The 16,828-nt window shown below is 40.6% G+C and overlaps 1 protein-coding gene across 2 annotated transcripts in view; it reads right to left on the bottom strand.

Moving 5' to 3' along the window:
• COL22A1 (collagen type XXII alpha 1 chain) overlaps positions 1-16,828 on the bottom strand; it is a 238,530-nt gene that overhangs the window by 107,666 nt on the left and 114,036 nt on the right. For both annotated transcript variants that reach the window (XM_039731540.1, XM_039731541.1), the window contains exons 13-19: positions 15,781-15,834; positions 14,108-14,161; positions 12,780-12,833; positions 8,327-8,380; positions 6,208-6,252; positions 1,612-1,665; positions 284-337 (exon numbers count right to left, since the gene is read on the bottom strand). In XM_039731540.1, the coding sequence (XP_039587474.1) occupies positions 284-337; positions 1,612-1,665; positions 6,208-6,252; positions 8,327-8,380; positions 12,780-12,833; positions 14,108-14,161; positions 15,781-15,834 (369 nt within the window). The remainder of the gene's footprint in view (positions 1-283; positions 338-1,611; positions 1,666-6,207; positions 6,253-8,326; positions 8,381-12,779; positions 12,834-14,107; positions 14,162-15,780; positions 15,835-16,828) is intronic.

The following is a 16,828-nucleotide window of genomic DNA, read 5'->3' as shown; positions in this document are numbered from 1 at the left end:
ATTTCCTGACCCAAACTGTACTCTTATTTCCTTCTGTTCTCACTATCAGAATTAAACTAAGAGCAGAGGAGTCATAAACAGATACATTTTAACACTCACACCCATTTCAAACTGAAGCCGTGTGAGAAAATGAGGTGTTTAAATATATATAAACCTTTGTTATATACAAACGAGATAAATATTAGTCAAACAGCCCTGATATTTCCAGCACTGAGGGCCCAGGGAAGAACTAACAAATGTGTTTCTAAATCCACTCTGTCCATCCCATCCCATCCCAGCTTACCTTGTCTCCTTTGGTCCCGCTAGCACCAGGAGGGCCGGGGCTGCCAGGAGGACCCTATAAAGAGGTAAAATTGAGAGAAAATTCTTTGTAAAGTGCAGGAGAAACATAAGGCTGCAGGTATTGGCAGCACAAATGGTGATGTCCTATTACATTGGGCAGGAACTAACAGAACATATGAGGCTGCTTTGACTCTGCTACACAGAGGGGAATGAGAATAACAATGGAGATTCCACAGCAACCATAACACCACCAATCTCATTTCAGCTGGTTCAGAAGAATTGCAGTTCAGTAAGTATATCAGTGTCAAATACAAAATTTTGTGTAAAAAAATATAGTATAAAATTCAGGCATGAAGATTTACCCCCTTTTAAGTGTCTAGACATGAAAAAAGAAGAAATGCTTCAGAAAACTCAATTTCTGTAACAGGGTTTCACTTGGAGAAATTGTTCTTTTGAAGTACTAAACAAAAAGGATCCATTTTGACATCCCTCTGCAATGTCCTACTTCGTCTACATTTGCTGCGAGTATAAACCAGTTCTTTATCCATCTGTAACGCTGGAAAACATTTCCATCTTGCAAGGATAGTGATAAACACTAACTAGACACAGACTTCTTGGTACAAGGTAAACTGTGGCTGAGGAACAGAGCAGGATGCAGGTGCTGCACCCTGGAGGTATCAGGCTCAAGGGTGGCAGTGATTAGCTGCATGGCTTTTGGCAAATCACTTCTGGTCTCTGCTCCTTATTCTGTCCTTTGCTATTTAGACCGGAAGGTCCTTGGAAGAAAAGGATGCTTCTTATTAGGTATCATTCCCTGGGTGATGAAAACAGTCTTGTGGAATCTACAGATAGCGGTTTTAGACAAAACAGTGTGTGTCTGATCAGCAAAAATGTACTGATCTTCTAGGCCATTTTCTGTTTCCTTTTTCTTTTAAAAATGTAAATAGTTCCAAGCCTTTTTTTTTTTTTTGAAAACAAACCCAATATATTAAATCCAGTTCTCTTCCTTTCCTGTTGTGGGCTTAAACAACTGATTTTTTTCTGAGTACTTTCTTATGTATTTAATGAAAATTAAGACAAACATTTAGACTATCATGTTTAAAGGAGTAGCATTTCCTGTGAGTGTAAGTTGCATTCTAGTTCAGTTCTGTAAGCAAACAAACAAACAAACAAACAAACAAAAAGAAAACTGTAACAAAGATGCTTAGAACAGGGACATGATTGGGTGCTGTCATTATTTAGCAACCACACAGGATAAGTCTCAGTTTTAGGGTCAGCTTGCATTCTTTCCCAATAAATACTTCCAGTTTTTGAGTATTTGCCACATACCTGTCTCCCCTCCACGCCTGGCTTTCCAGGGAATCCATCCAGGCCTCTGTCTCCCTGGAAAAAGGAGAGAAAGAACCACTATAAGTTAAATCTGTGATGTTTAGGTCACTGCCCTGAAGGTGATGTCCAATTAGCTGCTCCAAGAGTAATGAATAAAGAGAGAAATTCCACCTATTCCATAGAGAAAATAGCTGAAGTTCCTACATCTGTACCATGGAAAGTTGCTGCAACCAGAAGCAGGTGTGTGCTAGTTTTCCATGTTGGAATGCTTCCTCTGCCTGCTGAAGTGGATTTGTGTAAACTGGACAATGTATTCTAGCAGAATGTCAGCCCAGAACAGCTCTTACAAAAATTGTAAAGCAATCCAGCAATAGGTCGGTCGATTTTACCCAGTAAAAAAAAAATTCTCATTTTTTACCTTTCCTTTCTGTAACCTGGGGGAATAATTAATTTGTTCCTGTATGTCTCCAGAGGTGGACAGTCCACAAAATTCATATGCAATGGATTTCATCACTTTTTTTTTTTATTACTTACAGATATGGGTTTTTCCCCCTATACTTAAACCTGATATTTTTTTTTGCTGCAGTTCCAGACTAGTAAGTCTCTCCCTAACCCACCCCCACAGAGTAAAGTGTTTCCTTCATCTTTGTGATGACCTGTTATATATTTGAAGTTTTACAAAACTCTCCTTCCAAATTTCTCTAGACTAAACAACCATAGTATTTTCAACTTTTCTTCACGGGCATGTTTGTCAGTTCTCTGATCATTTTTATTACTCCCTTTTGTGCAATGTCCAATTTTTGCACATCTTCATTGTAGCTAGGTGTGTGAATCTCAATACACCCGATGCTAACTCTGGGCAGGAATATATTTTCATATTTTATAGACTATTTTTCTGTTTATATCCCAGGATAATGTTTACTTTACACCAAACCCCCTTCCACAAGACAGCTCCTCGATCAGTTCTTCCCAATCCATAACTGCAATTTGTTGTCCTGTGTGTATGAAACATCCTGCAGCTGCCCCTTCTCAATGTCATCTTCTGCTTTGGGGGATTGTGTTTACAGGATAATTTTGAATTTTGACCCTGATCTCTACTGTTCTTCCATATTCAAGTTAAATGTATTTCATATTTTATAATTGAGGTTCTTGATAGAGATAACTGTATCAATTACATACTTCTGCTGAACTTCACTTTTCTCCTGATTGTGGCCTTTGACCATTCAATCTCTTTAGTTTAAAAACTCCTAGAAACAGGGACTTGTACTCTTTAAAGTCCTTAAACCTCTGAAAAATGAAACACAGATTTTGTCTGGATCCTTCACACACAGCTGAATTTAAACTATCAAACACACACACAGTGCCAATGTTAACATGAATGTGCATGTAAAAAATTCTACAAGCTACAAGCAGTGATAGAAAACTAATAGTTTTATGCTATTTTTCTAGTGTTTTTCTATATCTTAAACTCTGTTAGCTCACTGTTATTACCTGCAAACTTACACTTACGGCATAGGATTTAATTAGCTTCTTTTGTAAACTACATTGATTTGCCAAGTCAGAAATGGATTTTCTAATCACTATTTATTTTTCCTCCTTAGAAAGTCAATCAATCTTCCAACATAAATGTTATTTCAAATTATGTATTCAAGGGATGAAATTAGAGAGACCCATATCCTCCAGAAAGCAGCTGAAAACCAGTGTCAGAAACCCAGATTCACTTGCTTTGGAGGTATAGTTTCCACATTAATGCTTTCCTTTGCACTGCCTGAACTACAAATATCCTGAATTTAAGACTTTTAGCAAGCAACAGCTTGGTATATTGCTGACAAAATGTGCAGTGTGTTCCCAGGAGAATTTTTAACATCAATACACTGCAGCAATGAGTACTTCACACACATGGGTTTAGCTGCCAAAACAGAAAAGTGTCGATGTTCTTACTGCTACCAATGGGGGCTGGAAAAGGCAAATGTATTATTTATACAAGCAAATACAAAAAAAGCTATTTGAAAACACTCCAAACAATTGTGTTTTCTGCTGTTTTTTTCAGAAAAATCTGTCATTATAAATATTTTTTATTATTTTTCTATTCTTTAAATAAGGCTACTCAGTGAAAGGTACTTTTCTCCCAATAGAGAGAGCAAACACGTTAAAGTTTCATTCTCAAATTTTCACTTCAAGATTCCATTTCTTTCTACTGTGTTCTACTGTTTTTTCTTCTTTTAACCAGTAGAACAAAATGGTGAAGATTCACAAGCAACTAGGAGAAATGACAATTCTGCCAAAACTTCAGTGCTGCTCTCTGACCTCTACCATTTAGAAAATTAAACGATTTGTTGGAAAAATGATTACCCAAGAGTCTTTAGCGCCCTGGAAAGGCTGGAGGAGAAAAAAACCCACTCCAGAGGGATCTGGCAGCAGCAGACCAGTCCTGCTGCCTTCTTACACAATCCCTTCTCAATAAAATAGACAAGGTTTTACAGGATGGACACAGGATTATGCAGCAAAAGCAGTGCCCTTAGTTACCCTGAACTGCTGGACGTGCCTAAATTAGAATGCCAAGTATCACATACAGGTATGGCTCCTGTTAGCAGGGCAGTTCATCAGAATTATCTCTGGAGTTTGTCCTGGGGTCTGCAGTGAGCTCACTGGATGCAAAAAGGCATGGGATATCCCTCATATGGTGCAGTGCTTTTCCTAAAGTACAGGTGTAACCTGGTGTAACTACTGGATTTGGGAACATCGATATAAACCCTCAGCATTTACATCCAAGGTCCCAGGATATGTGAATAATGCAGCAAGATGGATGGGATAGTTACACCTTTTTTGGTAGTGAGGGGGAAGACTTGATAAAACAATACTCAGTGCATGAGCTAGTACTCGCTCTGATATTATAACTCCTTTTCTCTTCAGGCACAAAGAAACACAGGTTGCGTAGGTGTCAGTATTGAGGTTACAGACTGAAGAGCAGACAAGAAAATATTTGGCCCACTGAATTTACGCCCACTGTTTTCACAGTAGTACTGATTGGTAAAAGTTAAAGCACTGGCAGTGGGTGCACTGAGACCATCATTAAAACCTGGAAAAAAATTGAAGCACAATTGTTGTAGCAGAGATTTGGCTGCTTCAGGGAAAGGAAAAAAAAAACAAAACCAAAAAAAAAAGACCAAAAAAGGGATGGGGGGCACCTCTAATTGTGCAGAAAGGAAAAAAAAAAACCAAAACCAAAAAAAAAGACCAAAAAAAGGATGGGGGGCACCTCTAATTGTGCAAATCCTTCTAATGAAACAAAACCTAATTCATTTCTTCGTCACTTTAATCTTCCTCTACTTAGTCAGTTGTCTGCCCACACACAGCTCCAGCTTCCTCTCCCATCACAGTGATGTCAGAAAGATGAATTTTCTTCCAGGAGCCAAATATCCCAGCAGTTTAGACAATGTTGCCTCTGGGAAAGCAGCAGAGGCACTGGCTAGACGCAGGACACCTATCCAGTTCTGCAAAGGGCTGAAGGAGAAGCATGACAAAGATAAAGTGCAATCCAGCCATTTGTTCAAGCTGCAATAACGAGGATAGGTAATACAAAATATGATCATGGCTACTTTATCATAAACAGCAAAAAGGATATTTGTAAAGAGAAACACATTATCTCACACTAAGGGTCTACTGATAATTTTTTCCTTGTAGGAAAAAGTTTGCTGTTAATTGCTGGGTTTCCCTTCCAGAAGAAGATGGAGACTGAGAAATGGGAACAGAGCTATGCCAGCAAGATGATGACTCTCTCCTTTACACAAACACAAGCAAAGCTGCCAGACCCTCCCTGAGATCAGCCTGTGTCAGGACTGGCTGTGTCATAAGCAAGACAGAACATTTCTGGGGGCTCCTGAGCACTGTCAAGCAGGTCTACAGCAGAAGTGGGTGCACATCTGAGGTCTTTCTGAACACAATAAGAAACTGAAGTAACTAAGGCTTTGTGCCTGCCCAGCTCTCCTTTTAAATGCCCATTCCAGGTAAAATAAGCATTTGGTCTTTTCCTTGAGCCACGAAAATGGTTCAAATCCCAGAGTGACCTGTACTCTGTGAAACAGCTCTTCACAGTCAGGAGAGAACATAAAACTGGGAAACAATTCCATTTGGCTGAAGCCTTTGACATAATACAAATTACCTGGTACTTACTACTAGTGAGTTTATGGGGATGGGAAAAGAAAGAAACATAGGAAGTTGGATGATGTGAAAAACTGGAATGAGATGGGAAAGTGCTAGATGCAGACAGTGGCAGTCAGTGACAATTCTCAACTCTCGGGTTGTGCACACAATCTGAAGATCCCTTCAGATCTCCACACTGGCAACCTCCACTCCTCTCTTCCTCACTCTCCTCCATCCCTAGCTACACACACACACAAGAAATCCCTAAACCTGTCCTTAGTAGACAGCACAGATCCCAAAAACCCTCCCGCACACCCATGGGACGTGGGGAGCACTAAGAAGTGCAGTACAGTGAGGAAACTCCATCCCTCTCCAGAGCTGCTGGCCTGGTAGTCCACTTCAGCTAATGGGCAAAGGAAAAGCCTGGCTTTTCCTAGCATGCAGCAGGAATACCTTGTCTCCTCGTGTTCCCTTTTCTCCTCTTTCTCCTTGTAGACCCTAAAAATAAAAATAAACAAAGATTATAAAGCTAAATCCAAGTACCATAGTTACCTTCTCTAATTAGTCACCAAATCAGTGTGCACATCTGCACAATCAATTCAAGTGAACCTCAAGGACATTTTCTGTGTTGCCAGTCCTCAAAGTTGGCTGCAGGCGTGATCTAAGCAGACTCACGGAGCAGGGACTGCTTGTGAGCCCAAAAACATCTGTAATACTATATTGCCTGCAGACACACGACCCTCCTGCCAACAGCAGAGTGGAGGGACAGGGAACACACCACAGCTGCAGATGGTCTGGAAAACAACCAATGCTCTGCATTTTTCAAGTTTCTTGTAAACAATGAGAACTTTGGTAAAGGACAATACTGATGAGAAAACCTATCACATAAACATGCAAGAATTCCCTTTCCCAGTGGATTTGGATGTGGTAGGCAGACAGACAGCAGGTAGCTTTGAGAACTGGCAGAGGTTAGATGCACTCTGTCCTGGGGGCCCAGCACATTTTTGTGCTGTGAATGCAGTGCCAGTGTTCCTCAGAACTGCATAATTCATCTCCTCCCAGCTACACCAGAAACATTGCTGGAGCTCAGTTTGATGTGGCACTAGCACAGACAATCAACGCAATGGGCACAAAAGGATTTCACCTTCCCTTAGCTCAGCAAATACCATGTATTTTATCTTTATTGTAGAAACAGAGCAATCAACTAATAGCTATAGTGAGACAAATATGCTCAGACAGTAGTGACCTCTCTAGACCTGCCAAAACTTAAGTGCTCGCTGTAATAATGTAAACTTCAGTTTACTCTACACTATTGTGGAGTCTTACCTCCAAGCTAATGAGAGCTCCATGCCTGGGTATATTTGGCCCTCAGGTTGATTTACATAATCATCTAAATGTGCAGAGCTATTTTATACTAGAGCAGGTTGCTCAGAGTCCAATCCAAACTGGACTTGGATGTTTCTAAGAATGGGGGCATCCACCATCTTGCCAGACAACCTGTTCCAGAGCCTCACCATCCTCGCAGTAAAAACTTGCTGCCTTATAGCCAATCTAAAACTCATCCCTTTTACTTTAAAACTGTAATCCCTTGTCCTATCAAAACATGTCTTATTAAAAAGTTTGGCGTCTTTTAAATACTGAAAGGCCACGTTATGGTCTCCTTCGGAGCCTTCCCCAGACTAAGCAACCTCAACTCTCAGCCTTATCTCACAGGAGAGGTGCTACAGCCTTCCTACCACTTCCATGGCCCTGTTATGGACCTGCTCTCAGAGGTCCATGAAGCTTTCCTGTGCTGGGACCCCAGTGATGGATGCAGCACTGGAGGTGGGGTCTCACAGAGAGGAGCAGAATCATTTCCCTCACCAGCTGCCATGGTGCTTTTGGGCTCTGAGTGCACACTGTCAGCTCATGTCCAGCTTTTCATCCACCAGCACCCCAAGTACTTCATGGCAAGGGAGCTCACAATCCTTTAATACCCCAGCCTGTGGGAGATGATGCCCATCTGGGTCAGCAAATCTCAGAAAATCCAGTCAGCCTTTCCAACATCAGCTTAAAGTCTGCTTACCAAGCTGGGACCACAAGACAGAGGTTCTAAGTGGATAGAATCTAATTTATTTTGGTCTTGTTGTTTGTTCATTCAATGCAGATTTGTCCCCTGAGCCCAAAGGCTATTCCCTGAGAGCTTTGAAAACATGACTGGAAACTTGCTGAGAGGTGGTATTTTTTCTTGGTGTTCTGATGAAATTTTAAAGCACCATATAAATGGTGCATCATCACAGACCAAAGCAATTGCATTACAGTGGGAGCATCACAAAATCACCAGCTGTTACCTCAGTATTTAAGTCATTTCTGTTGACACCTGTCTACTGGCTACAGGTCTGTTGTCATTTGAAGAAGACACAAGAAACTCAGTGAAGCCAAGACAATTTCACAACTTGGACATAATGTGGGTAAGTGGTCAAACAGACTGTAGACTGCTTAATAATAAAAAAAAATATATCTGGGCAGGACACACCAAAAAAGTAAAGAAAGTTTCTAGAGCATTAGAAATTGAACAAGAGCCGTGACTTACCGGTGCACCTACATAGCCTTTAATGCCTGGAGGACCCTGTTTTCCCTCGGATCCCTGGCAAGGAATTCAGATACAGTAAACCACCAGAAACTCTTGCACATGAAAGACCAAGAATAAAATTAGTCAGAAATACAAGTTGCTCTTCCAGGCTAACAATGAGGCTTCTTGACTTTCTCATTGGTAATACAGGAGTCATGTCTTACTTTCCAACTACTTACCCAAACTGACACTCCAGAATTTTCCTCTGTCCCCTCAGACATTGGCAAGTTTTATCCTTCTGCTTTCAGACTTAACCTACAAAGGCTAACTGTCCCATACAGGTTTCTCTACAGGTTATTTCAGAAGGTTTGGCAATGTCAGCTGTTGCAGTCAACACCTGTTGGGGCTCCTGAACACAGTGTTAATGGAACAAAGCAAATGTATACATTGCTGCAAAGTGACCACAGTCTTGAAAATGTTATATGTTTTGAAGAGTAAATGCAGAGAAATAGATCAGAACTAAATTTTCTAATGTTTATGTTTACTGATAAGAAAAAATGCAAGAGGATCAGGTACACTTTATCAGTCTTTCAGCTGGTTGTGCACTGACTCACCCTGGAGAATGTACCCCGTAATGGAGACTACTCACAGTGTGCCTTTATGTGTCTTACAATGCCTGAAAATTATCTGGAGATGCAGTTGAACAGGCTCAGCTCTCAGAACTGTCCCATTTTGCCAGCCTGGGCCTGGCAACTTGGCCTAGAGAACTGGTTTGGCATCTTATATCACCTGTTTGACTGATTATTTTCTTACTTAAATCACTTCCCCATCCCACCACTGTCATCTGCTTGACTCCTATTTAACACTAATTGAGTGGCTGTAATGGATAAGGCTTCAAAACAGATAGAGATACTTATTACTAAATAATTTTAAAATAATTTCTAGATTTTGTATTAAAAGAAGTTTCATATTAAAAATATTATAAAATTAAAAATACAACATGTGTTTGCAATTAATTAGAAGCAGAACTGAGGCTGGTTTTTCCCCAGTGCAGGTTAATCAGAGTAGTATTCAAGCACAAGTAAAGATGACTCTGGGATCAGACATGTGAGAACCTCTGCAAGGTCAGGAAGCATTGCAAGTCCTCTAATAGCAGGCATTCACCTAAATCTCTCCTTCAGCCTGCAGAAAAATACTGCTACCAAAGTCTAGGCAAAACCCCAAGAGAAACAGAGTCCTGCTCCAAGTCATCCAAATTGCAGAAGTCTAACTCAGTCCTGTTACATAAAACGTGGTTGTAACACTCAGCAGAAGTTATAGAGAAATTGGGTTTGTCTGGATGAGATGTGCTGAACCCACTCAAGGCCTGTGCTGAGATCATGTCTGGTAAACCAGAGAAGCGTGAGACCTTCGACAGCTTGAGCAAGCAAGAAGGAAATTTGTCAAAATGAAACTCTTACCTAATACTTTTTATTTCAAAGGATTGATTTTTTTTCCCCCTCTCCCTCTGCTTTTTCTATTAAGTGCAGATAACTGTCAGTTCAGATGGGAATGCTATAGCTATGTCTGTGCCACAGCAATGACAACCACAAAAAACCTCTTTATCCTTTTATTGGAGCTACAGGGGGGGAAAATGAAGGGAAAGGTTAAATATTTGCTGCAGGATATTGCAGGCTAAAGGGTATGATCTCAAAAATCCAAACTTTATTTCTCTGCTATAACATCGTACAATGAACAATGTGAGATATGGCCCTTCTGCTCTGGACTCACTTATTCAATTTAAATTAACCTTTGAGGTCCCACATATTTATGTGAGAGTGGGAGTTTTCCCCACTGACCAGTGAATACTTCTTGCCATCTCAGATTACCATGACATCTGTAACCAGAAGCTCCAACACCTCAGCATAAGGCTGGCTTTGATAACTCTTCTTTGTGTCCAGCTTGTAGCCGGCAAGACCACACATCCCTCTTGGGGAACAAAGAAGTTTACCCTCCAAGTTTGATGAAAAAGAAAAAACCCACTCCAAACCTTATCGTTTTATGCTGAAGACACTGAGCTAGGAACAATCTCCCCCAGAGACACCACTGAGAAGCAAAACCAGTAAAACCAGGGATGACATGCCAAGGCCATTTCATTTCTGTAACCTCTACATGAACCCTAATGGGCTCAGCGACCATTTCTGTAACTCTTTGGACTGAAATTCCATTACCAGAAGTCTGGAGGACTCTTATCTTTGCTACTGGAAGCTTCACACAATTAATGAGGTCTGTAAAAAGTACAAGACAATTTCTTAAAAGAAAGTGCTAGCAATACCCACTGAAGCAAAAGGCTCCTCAGCCAAGGAGATAAACAAGGGGCTGAATTTCCTGGGGCACAGGTATCATTGCTGAGCACAGACTGGGCTTGCCTGGCTCAATGCTAATGAAGATGGATTGAGACAGGAAGGATCACAACCCAACCAACCAGACAAACTGCAGTGTTGCTCTCCATGGAGCCTGGGGTAGAGCCCAGAGATGCTATATTGATGTCAAAAATAAGTGATCTGGCAAAAAACCTCTGAATAATCATTACACCAATAATTGGAGATATGACTTCTCTAATTGCCAGTTCCACCCATCCTTATACACCTTGTTCCACACTGATGAGGTGCTCAGGCTTTACACTGAGGAGCAATGTGGATTCCTGTTTTAGACTTTAAAGCCCTGTCAGCAACTCAGGCTTATTTCTTAAAATAGCTCAGGCCAGAATCCAGCTCAAGGACAGTGCTCACAGCCAATGCTTCATTGAGGTAAATGAAAGTCACTGTGAAAACACACAATAATTTTACATTTAGGTGGGAGGCTGGGGTTGGCCAAGCTCATGTCTTCCCTGGGAGCACCTGGCACTGTCCAGTCAGATGTCTTTAGGTCCAGCCCCACGAGGACCTGTCCTGCCCAGCCCATAGATCTGAACTCCTTCTGTTCTGCATTGCCTCATTAATTGGCTGAACTGCATGTTCCTGAAGAACCTGGTGGGAAATATGGAGCAGAATCAAGTTCACTTAGAGGAAAATGTAGGTGTCTCAGTTTGGCTTGGTTTGTAAAAGCTTAGCAAATCAAGTGTGAGGAAATTCATACTACAAAGAGCATCATATAGCCAGCAGGCTACAAGAGACATGCAGGACAGAGAAAAAATATGTATTTATTTACTTGATAGGAGAGATGCAGATAAAAAGCATTTGTGAGTGGTAAATTCAGTTCATTTCATCCAAGATCCAAATCCTGCTAAGGGCAAAATATTCAGTGTGCCTTCACTCAGCTCAGCCTAGCCCTGCTTTACATGTGTCATTTATCCCCTGCTGAAGCCAATGTGGTTTCCACAGAAAACCCTGGGATGGCTGCCAAGTATTTCTGCTAATCTACAAATTCCTCATGAGTTCTGATACTCTCCTGATGGGACTTTGGGAGAGGGTGAATTTCCCTCTATGCAAAAACACAGGGACATTTTGGAGACAGGGCTCTGCATAGCTGAGGAACAGAGGACCTATATAGGACCTGCTTTATCAAGTCCTCTCAGACAGAGCCAAGGGACAGTCAAGGCTACGTCCAGAAAGGTGCTGAGGTACTTAACTCCTGTCTCAGGATAATGGCATCAGTGAACTCAGTATGAGATTTAGGTGACTAGAAATGGCTCTTCCAGAAAAATGAGATATTCAGAGGTCTTGGCTTGTACAGAAACAGAACTGAGTGAAGTTAATTCAGGCCAATTGTTGTCCTTGCAGCACCTTTCACAGGATGAGCTGAACTTGCTGTGTGTGATACCCCTAAAAACACACTTGTCACAATGCACTATATACTTTTTGTGTTATAACAACAAGGCTGAAAGCATCTGAGAGGTATTTATCCCCTCAATAACCAGGGAACAAGGCAAGGAGAGCTGAGACTTTGAAAGGAGGTTAAAGGCTGCTTCAAAATTTGCATTTCTGATGTTCAGCTAAGTCCCATCAGATCTGCTTTCAGAAGCGCCTTGTTTGAAGCAAACCCAGTGATATAAACACTGGCTCAAGTTCTGTATCACTCAGGCACTGTTCACTGGTGCAAAACTGAAGCTCCCAGAATAGACAGAAACATTTAGGATAGGATCTCTACATGATCTCTTTTCAAGTCCTAGAGTAGGGGTAATAATTCTCATCAGCATCTTAATGAGAGTTGGAAAAGCTACAGTAGATATGACACAAGGCTTATGTGCCCCAAAACATGTTTTCTTCACCTTCTCCAAATACACTGTTGATTGAACAAAAGTTATTTCTTCTTCTTACACACTTTGCATAATTGCTGATACCTTAGCAGACCCCTGATGAAAATGAGCATTCTGAGCTTCTTAATTTTCCAGTGAGAATATCAAATGTCATCAACAATGAGTAATTCAAGCCATGTAAACATAAAAAATCAGTGAAAAAATTATGCCTGCCCATGTGAAGAAAGGAAAGCATACCTTTGGACCTGCTGGCCCAGGCAGCCCAAATGCTCCTGGCTGTCCTGGTTCACCCTGCAAATAACAGAAATATCATTGATAAACACAATCTTTTAAATATAAAGGCTAGGATAGCTCAAACTAGTCAGTACATGCAGTTAGAAATATTGACAGTCCTGAGTGCCATTATAAAGAGATCTGAAAGCTTACAATGTGTTTTCCTCACAAAAATGAAAACAGAAAGAAAATGGAAACTGAAGCAGCTCTTCACCTACTCTCAAAACACAACCAAGTAGTAAAAAATGAGTTCTCAAAGTTGTGAACAGCTTGCACTAATTACAGTGTGCAAAGATGGATTCCTTGGAGTCAGCATAATGCATTTGTTCTTTAATTGTCACCTTTAATTGTCACACATCTTATAAGGAGTTCTGCAAGTACCACACTGTCCAATCCCATGACATGTGTGATGCGATGAAGTTGCATCAGTTCTGGAAGCAATATTGAGGAATTGTCAGAGTTTTTCCAAAGTAGGACAACCATAGAACAAAGAAGAAATGGAATGTAAGGGAAATAACTTCTTTGCTGTGTGTCACTCCTTTTGTGTACACCTGCCATCCAGAGAATCCTTTCCCAAGCTCCTTCAGTTGCCACCAAGTGACTGCCACAAAGGGGCAGTGAATGACATGGTGAAGGTTCAACATCAGGTTGAAGATACTTCTCAGGGATGGTGATCAAGCAAGGGAAAGGATGTGAGGCTCTAAAACACACTTCTGTGAGATACTGGAAAACATATTTGTGGTCTTGTGTTTCAGCTGTAGTTCTCTTACAGACAGTATTTGGTGCACTTCTTCCTTCCTTGAACTAACCATGCCCTCCTCCTCATCTCTTAGTTTTTATCAGTGCACAAAAGGACTTGAGGTCTTTTCTTCTGTGACCAAGACTCCAATTTCTCCAGCCCATGGCTGCTGTGGAAAGCAGCATGGTCCTTTCAACCTTTGCTGACTCTGCTGGCCAATAACTCCTTACCAGCCACAAACTCATGGCCAAGCTCTGCAGCTGCAGCTGTTTACCAGCAGGTCCCAAACCACAGGCTGCTCCCTCTCCCTCCTTAAGGAATGATAACAGAGCTGCCCTGGAGCCTCCAGCCATGGTTAATCCATAGGACACCTGCCTTGGCTGCAAACATCTGAGGGAGAGTTTTGAGGCCATTAACCTCCTGCCATTTGTTTCTGCTGCTCCTTAAACAGCCACACAAATCCCCCAGATGGGTTCCACTCCAGGCAGATTGATGCCCACTGCCTGCCTCGCACTGAAAAGCAGGATTACAAGGAAGGAACAAAAAGGCTTACGGTATCTCCTTTTGCTCCATCCCTCCCAGGGGGGCCAGGTGAGCCCAGGGAACCCTGAAACAAGAATAGAGTTATCATCAGCACAGCATTAACACCCTGCAAGTGCAGTGACACGAGCAGCACATCTAGAAAATAATAAGAAATTAGGAGAAACATTTCAACACAAACATTTATTATTTACAGTTCCTGGAGGAGCTGCTGCTGACATTAACACACTAGGGATGATTGATGAGCTGCTAATGAGGAACTAGGCACTCTAGTCCACTTAACTCATTTAAGAATAAATTAATATAAAAGCTCTGGAGCTAATTAGACACATAACAACTGAGTCATCTTAATGTTATCATATCAACTTCTCTTAGCTTCTCTCTTCACCATTTCATTGTCTCAAAAATTGCATTTTTAATTTTTTTTCCTCCTTGATTATACAGCATTCATCCCAAAGCTCAGAAGCCTCTAGGCAAAGCTATAATATATACATAAGTAGTAAGCCTAAAAGCAAACGGAAAAGAAGTCTTAATATACTCAAGCAATCCTCAGGAATGACCCTGGCCACTGGGAAGTGAGTCCCAGAGCTGTGAATATGCAAAGGTGTAGAAAATAAAGAAACAGAAAGTCAAACACCTTTAAGTGCCAAATACATCTATAAATAAATGTTAAATTCAAAATGTTACCATTTAAAATAATTCAGTTACCATTTAAAATAATTCAGTTAAATTCAAAATGTTACCATTTAAAATCTTCCTATGCACCAGGATGAATAGAACTAAATATGCTGAGATTGGTAGCTCCCTACTAACAGGAACAGCAGCAAATGTGGAGAAAAAGCAAGTTTTCTCCCTGCAGCTGGCAATTTAAAGAACAAATGGAGAGTGGAACAAACAACAGACAAGTCAACACACAGTGAGGAACTGGCTTAGTGTTTTCACTTCTAGTCATTGTAGCAGTTTTGTCTTAGGTGTGTTATAAAAAAAGGCTCAAGTGAGAAACAGACATGGGCACTGCAGGCTGTGATTGTACAGGGCTGGTTTGTTGTATGTTACTTGGAGAGGTATCTTGCCTGTGATCTGGAACATTTGCTGTTTTATAAGAGGTGGAAAAAGTTTAATTTCCTAAAATTCCTCCTGCAAACCAGGATTTGATTAAGGGATTTCCAACAAATGTGTCCAAAGTCAATACTAGTCAAAAGACTTATCTCAGTGCTGGATTTAATTTTTTTTTTTTTTGCTTAATGATGACACAGTAAGCAGCTAAAGGCCACCACAGTCCAAAAGTTATTTATGTTCAGTGCAAGTAAAGGCATAGTAATCTTTGGCTTTCCTTGTCTCATATTGAAGAGACTCTAGTGTTTCTGTGTGTAGTAGCACTGAGTTCTATTACATTTATGTATTTTGGAGTTTTACAAAGTTTAATTAAAGCTCATGCCTTTGAGCTCTCCACACATTTGTCAAATGTGGCTAAGCTTCATCAACAGATTAAAAAACTTTAGGATGCACTTTGATGAAAAACAGTACAACACCACAATCTCCTTTTCTGAGCACCTCGCTTACACAAAATGAAACACTATATAATACAGAGGTGAAAGACTTAGAGTTGGTTTTTATTAGACTTCCACAGCAGTTTTATAAATTCTTAAACTTTTCAGAGGATAATTAATAAAAACTTGAACTTACTTTTTCTCCTTTGTCCCCTTTCAGTCCAGGAAAGCCAGGAAAGCCTTCTTCACCCTACAACACCAAGGGACAAAATACCTCATATCAAATGCCATATCATTCTGTGGTATATCTGTGTACTTCAGTGCAGTTGTCATCTCTTGAGAACTGAGTCCAGCTTTTCAGCCTCACTGTAACAATGCTGTGCTCAGTTGCCTGTAACTTGACCATATTTGAACAGGTTGACTTTCAGTTTTCCATTCCAGTGAATTCCTTCCCTTCCTTTTTGTAATTACCATCCAGAACCAGCAGTTTTCTAAGAAGAAGATTAGAGACCAACCCTTGTTAAAAAAAAATGTATTTGAAGCACAGCAACACTTCCTTGAGAACCTTCCTGTTGCCATATTCCAAGGCAGAAGAACTTGAAGTTTGGCATGGCCAACTTACTACAATGCCAAGTTCCCAAGGCCATGGATTTTTTTTTTTTTAATAAGTGGCATGGAAATTGACATGGAAAATTTTGGAAAAATTCAAATGTAGGATTTTTTTCCCGCTAGCTACTCTCATTAGGACAAAAGACTGGGAGCTTTTTCCCCATCTGCTTTTGCGAAAACTCACTAGCACAGAAAAATCCTTTTGCAAGAGCATTAAATTGGCTAAGAAGTTGATGCATACATTTCCAAGTTGTCTACATACACATAAGGACTACCTAAATATCTAGATAAATTTAGGCCACTAGCAATTTCTGACTTTTTTCCTATTAAGTCTAGTCTAGCCGACTTAGATGGTTGTACTCCTAGGGCAACGTTCCCTATTTTGACAATAGACAGTGTCAAAATCCAGCCTTATTTATTTATAGATGTATTTGGCACTTAAAGGTAAACAAAAGATAGTATCTGAAAAGTATATATGCAAATTAAAGTCTTTATAATCACATTTCTTGCTAACTGAACCTTCACAAAGCACTCCGGAATTTGCAATGCAGTTGGTGGTGAAAATCAGCTCAGCTATATTGGAATGGCTCTCTAATGAGATAGAAAAACCCATCAAATAGCAAATGTGATTTTTG

The sequence above is a fragment of the Passer montanus genome, unplaced genomic scaffold (genome assembly GCF_014805655.1).
Source record: "Passer montanus isolate IOZ18808 unplaced genomic scaffold, ASM1480565v1 scaffold78, whole genome shotgun sequence".
NCBI lineage: Eukaryota > Metazoa > Chordata > Aves > Passeriformes > Passeridae > Passer > Passer montanus.
The sequence above is the reverse complement of the archived record's forward strand: the minus strand, read 5'-3'. Positions and strand labels throughout refer to the sequence as shown.